The sequence below is a fragment of the Nicotiana sylvestris genome, chromosome 1 (genome assembly GCF_000393655.2).
Source record: "Nicotiana sylvestris chromosome 1, ASM39365v2, whole genome shotgun sequence".
NCBI lineage: Eukaryota > Viridiplantae > Streptophyta > Magnoliopsida > Solanales > Solanaceae > Nicotiana > Nicotiana sylvestris.
This window is the reverse complement of record NC_091057.1, coordinates 155,596,066-155,602,403: the sequence shown is the minus strand read 5'-3', so window position 1 is coordinate 155,602,403 and position 6,338 is coordinate 155,596,066. Positions and strand designations below refer to the sequence as shown.

At 35.4% G+C, this 6,338-nt stretch overlaps 1 protein-coding gene across 1 annotated transcript; it reads left to right on the top strand.

The window, feature by feature from the left end:
• The first annotated feature begins 5,042 nt into the window (after positions 1-5,042).
• Positions 5,043-5,733, top strand: LOC138876453 (uncharacterized). The gene is made up of 2 exons (XM_070155392.1): positions 5,043-5,319; positions 5,459-5,733. The coding sequence occupies exons 1-2, from the start codon at positions 5,043-5,045 to the stop codon at positions 5,731-5,733; spliced, it is 552 nt and encodes a 183-aa protein (XP_070011493.1).
• The last annotated feature ends 605 nt before the right edge of the window (positions 5,734-6,338 follow it).

The window sequence follows — 6,338 nt, the reverse complement described above, 5'->3', positions numbered from 1 at the left end:
GTATTTATGTTATCATTGTTATTTCGGATTTATTTTATCATGATTTGACCGTTTCTTAAATGCTTAACTGTTAATAATTGAAAAATGGGAAGTGTCGGCTGACCTTATTTTCACGAAAGGCACCATTACGACCGGATCCGGATTTGGGTCGTGACACGATTAAAACTTTGTAAGATTGATTCTTAATGAAACTCCAACATGAAAATCTATTTGATCGATTTTCTATCCTTTAAACATATATTTGGCCAACTAAACATTTTTTTAGCGCATAGCATTTATCATTTTCAGGAAGTTTTCTTTAATTTTTATTTTATAATTTTATTTAACTTCAATAATTTGTCTAATAACATTTAAGCAATGTTTTTAAAATATGTGTTCTTTAATATGAGTACACGCGCAAGGTGCGTATCCTAAGACTTGTTAACCTCTATAGCGGAACAATCAACTGCTTAAATTAAAATAGTCAAAAAATATATAATATTTTTATAAGTAATATATAATAGTATAATTATATATAATTAATATATACTTTATGCATACCGATTAGAAAGTAAACATTGAATTCAGATGGCTATTTGCGTAAAGATCACAGATTTCCGTTCCTTCTATGTTTTCCATTTTTGTAGTGTTTTACTCGTCCCAAAATTCCTTATGACGAACTACTCCATTAATGATTCTTGATAAAATTGATTTGATATATTAATAATTAAAAGGATACTTAAAATGGCGTGCATTAATACATGCATAGTTACACATGACACAAGATACTCTTGCATAGTTTATTAGTGTTACTCTTAGCCTCTTAACCCTTGCCTAAAAACAAAGGCAAAGTTTGTCCTTCTAAATAAAACTAGCCCACCTGTTAAACCTAAATTTAAGATTTTAAAATAAGCTAGCAAAATACGAAACTTGTTTTCATAGTCCCCCTTCCAAATACTAGTTTTTCAAGGAAATGGACCGGTTATATATCAGCACTGAAAATTAGTCAATAAGGAAGCAGAATTCTCCTCAGTCAATATTGCCGTCTCCGATCCATGCCCATAAAAGAGTATTCAATGAATCAGAAACTGATGAATGAATGATTTAACACCCCATCCTCCTTGGCCCCTTTACTATTTGCCGTATATAGACAACCCAACTTCTATCATTATATTGACACCTTGCAATTCATTGACGATATTGTTACAGCGGGCCAAGTGTGGAGTTGCGATCAAGCACTGCATTTGCCTTGAACTATATACTATAGGTAGTTCGCACGCGCATACATAAAATTTCGATCATTGATCACATAGTAATTTATTTACAATATTCACGCTTATGTGGCAGATATTGAGATGTAGTCAAGGCGCTACATTTGCCATACACATATCTTGTTGCCTCACGTAGAAATCGTTGATAATATAAAAAATAAGTTTAACGGAATCAGTTGATTTTTGTATTAGGTCGACGTTGTAATAGAGGACCATTATTAATATCTTATAAGAATGCCACGAAGGAAGTTAGTAAATATTGTATTATACATGTACTCTTACGTCTACTAACTTAAAATTTTAAATATGTTTCTATAGACATTTATCATTAATTAACAAATTGGCCTTCCGCTTTCTCACTAGTAACAAGTGGTCAATAGATAGCTTTAATTCTACTTATAGCATTCAAATTAAATCAAAGAAAGAAAAATAAATATAACTGTAGGACTAATCTTTGTACGAATTTCATTACTTTTAGAATTATACCATGGATTCCAATGCTCGATTATCAAATAATATGGAACTAGCTCTAACAGTAATTGGAATTGCGTAGCATGATTGTTTACATAAGGAACAAAAGTTTGGTACCATACTTAACAACAAAGTATTGACCAAAAAATTGGTTGTAATTTCTTTATACGGCAGTCTAAAAACTAAAAAGTCATACGAACAAACTAATCATATCAAATTCCTAAACCAATGATGACCATAAGATTTTTAGAACTCAAGTATTACCCATAGTGTAAAACATAATTTAAACAATCAAATTACTTAGAACTAAATATAGAAAAAATCTACACTGAGGATGGTCAGTAATTAAAAAAGAAAATGTATAACATGGTTGAGTCAGTCAAATTACAGTGCACATGGTTTTGAGTCACACTCGTTCAACACATTGAGAGTTAATTGAAATGAGTTGTAGAAAATGTGATGAATGTTAGTTGGATGTCGGGGTGCTTTTAATGCTCCCAGAAACCATAGGGGTGTTAATGATAATTCAGTAAGTACCCTCCACTCTCCGTTCTTAAGGGCATGTGTTAGCCATGTGGAGGTGGTTTTAAACCGAAAGCGACATATTCCATTAATTCATCTTAATTAAAAACAATATAATTTGAAGACAAAGAATCAAAGATTAAGAGGGTGTTTGGCTAAGCTTATAAGTTGATCAAACTGGCTTATAAGCACATTTTGGCTTATTTACACGTTTGGTAAACATTCAAAGTGCTTATAAGTCAAGTGCTTATGAGTTAAAATCAGTCATACATCATAAGTTGGTCACCCCCAACTTATGACTTTTCAGTTTATAAGCACTTTAGTTTGACCAAGGCTTTTGCTAGTTTATCCTTAATAATATATTTTAATTCATAAAATATTTTTCCCAAAATAAATTTTCTAACTTTCTCTTCATTCCGTATTGGTTGTTCACCCTTTTCTTTACAAAGAAACTGTTTACCGTGAGAATGATAATATAAATTTGATTATGAGACTCTAAAAATGCGTGATCTATTTTTATGCTAGTTGTTAAGCAGATGATGCTATGTGTGGGACTTAGAAACGATATAAGAGTTAGGAATAAGATGATAACCAGACCGATAGATTAACGATCGGGGCCTCGAGCTTGTCGATTCGGGACCTCGAGGTCGATTCCGGGGCTCGACTGGGAGCTATCGTAGACAGTCGAAGTATGACTAACAGTTATAATAAAATCAACGAAGGCTCTTTATGGCCAATGATAAGCAATAAATGATGAACAATAACGAAGATAATAAATGAAAACAATAATATCAAGAGAATATGTTAGAGAGAAAGGAGAATGTTCTTGTATATTTTGTGTGGAACAACTGAAGCAACAGAGATTTACAAAATGACAAGGATCCCCTTTATATAGGAGGGGAATCCCAACATAGTACAAAATACATTAATGACAAAGAAGCGGAGATGGGACAGCTAGATGACACCCTGATTCAGGTTTAGAGTAGTCCACTAGGCTCTGTCAGTCCTTGTCGTATACCTTGGGAACTTCCCATTTCTACCATTACCTTAATCACACTGCCCCGGGGTCGACTGTCGACGACTCTCGAGGGAGGATACTCGGTCGTGGCCTCGAGCCTTCGAGGTGATCTTTCGAAGTGCCTTAATGGTGAGAAATTAGACCCTTCGATTTCACCGTATACAGAACTTTTTAATTTACAATTTTTTGTAAAGTTTGTAAGAGTATTTTAATCATTTCAACAAAATAACAGCTTATCAGTACTTTTCTACCAAACATATCAATTGATTATTATCAGTTTCAACACGTCTATCCAAACACGTAAATGTTTATTTAAAAAATCAATTTCAACACTTAAAAATACTTTTCAACACTTCAAGCTTATTAGCTATTTACAATCAACTAATCCGAAGGGGCTCTAACACATCCATAAAAATAATAATTACATATTAAAATCAAATTTTGATATTAGAAATACTTAAAAGTATAAAAAATGATTATTGAAGAATCAATCACTCAAGATCGTAATAGTACCTTTTTTTCTTCTCCAAAACGGAAAACTAAAAGAAAAAAGATACACATAGTGACATATATGTTGAATAATAAATAGTATATGAAATGTGTCTTTTGTATAAACTTTTATCACTTAATTATAGTTAATTAATATACACATTGCTTCAATTTGTGCTCGTGTTAATTAGTTTAACTTTTAGCAAGCTATTTTTCCTCACATTATCAAATTGTTTTCTAATTTTAACGAACCTGCAGTACATTCATCTTCTGAATAGTAATATTATGACGATATTAGTTCAAATGTATCCAATATTTATATTAAACTAAACAGTTAGCTTAATAATTACTCCGTCCATCATAAATTAACAATTGTTTTAGCTTAGAAAATTATCCTAAAATAATTATCACTATAGAAATTTAAAATTAAATTTATTAATTACTTTAAATTATATCATTAATATTAAAGAAGTAGTAATTTCTTTTTAATATTGCTTATTTCTCAATAAATACTTAATAATTATTCTGGTGGTCTCAAATGGTTACTCTGGTGGTTACAAGGAAGACTGGTGATGGAATGGAGAGGTGCAAGGTAAAGTAAAAACCAAAAAACAACGTATTTGAAGCTAGTGGAAAGTGTAGATGAGGAGAAGAAGAAAGCGAATAGGGAACATTATAAGTTGGCTAAGAAAGAGCAAAGCTAGCAGTTACGGCGGCCAAGACTGTAGCTTTTAGTCATTTGTATGAGGAACTCGAGGGCCGAGGTGGGGAAAAGAGGTTGTTCAAGTTAGCTAAGGCGCGAAAAAGGAAGGCGCGTGACTTGGACCAAGTGAAGTGCATCAAGGATGAAGAAGGTAGAATTTTGTTGGATGAGGGGCTTATCCGTCAGAGATAGCAGACCTACTTCCATAGTCTCTTGAACGAGGAGGCGGACATGAACATTGTACTGGGTGATTTGAAACTCTCTAGGAGTCGTTGTGACTTTGGGTATTGTAGGCGGATTAGTGTTGATGAAGTTGACGGGGCTATGCGTAAGATGAGCAGAGGCAAAGCGATCGGGCCGAATAAAATTCCGGTGAAGTTTTGGAAAAGTGCGAGCAAGACAGGCTTGTAGTGGTTCACTAGGTTATTTAATGTCATTGTTAGAACGAATAAGATGCCTGAATAGTGGAGGTGGAGCATGATGGTTCCTGTATATAAGAACATGGGCGATATCCAAAATTGCAATAACTATCGGGGGTATTAAGCTGCTTAGCCATACTATGAAAGTCTGGGAAAGAGTGATAGAGTTAATGGTGAGGAGGAGCGTGTCTATTTCTGAGAAATTGTTCAGATTTATGCTGGGGCGTTCGACTACAGAAGCCATCCACCTTGTTAGGAGATTGATGGAGCAATATAGGGAGAGAAATAAGGACTTGCATATGGTGTTCATAAACTTAGAAAAGGCGTACGATAAAGTTCTGAGGGAGGTTTTGTGGAGATATTTGGAGGCTAGAGGTGTACATGTTGCCTACGTTAGGTTGATTAAGGACATGTATGATGGAGCAAAGACCCGAGTGAGGACAATGGGTGGGTTCTCGAACCATTTTTCGGTTATGATGGGGTTGCATTAGGGGTCGACACTCAGCCCTTTTTTTATTTGCTCTGGCGATAGACGTACTGACGCGCCACATCCACGGGGAGGTGCTGTGGTGCATGCTATTTGCAGATAATATTGTATTAATTGATGAGACGCAAAATGGTGTGAACGCGCAGTTAAAGGTATGGAGGCAGACACTGGAGTCTAAAGGTTTCAAGTTGAGCAGGACCAAGACAGAATACTTGGAGTGTAAGTTCAGTGGCGAGACTCAAAGAGGGGAAGGGGAGGTGAGGCTGGACTCGCAGGTCATCCCTGGGAGAAGAAGTTTTAAGTACTTTGGGTCTATTATTCAAGGGGATGGGGAGATTGTTGAAGATGTAACGCATCGTATTGGGGCGGGATGAATGAAATAACACCCGCTTCCAGTATTTTGTGGGACAAGAAGGTGGCATCGAAATTTAAAGGTAAATTTTACAAAGTTGTGGTCAGACCAGCGACGTTGTATGGACTGAGTGTTGGCCAATCAAGATCGCACATGTCAAAAAGATGAAGGTAGCAAAAATGAGGATGTTGAGATGGATGTGCGGGTACACCAAGTTAGATAGGATCATAAATGAGATTATTCACGATAAGATGAGTGTGGCCCCTATTGAGGACAAGACGCGGGAAGCGCGACTTAAGTGGTTTGGTCATGTGAGGAGGAGGAGCACAAACGCCCCAGTGAAGAGTGTGAGAGGTTGACATTTGAGGGACTATGGAGAGATAAAGGTAGACCAAAGAAGAGGTGGAGAGAGGTTATTAGGCAAGACATGACGCAACTTCAGCTGACTGAGGACATGACCTTTGATAGGAAGGTATGCAAGTCGAAGATTAGGGTAGTAGAGTAGGTAGTCTAGGGTATTTATAATAATAGTATTGGCACGCAGTCTCGCTTTCTGTTGGTAGTAGGTTTTTATGACTAACCATTATTTTCTTTCATTGTTGATCACCTTACTATCTTGTTATTTTA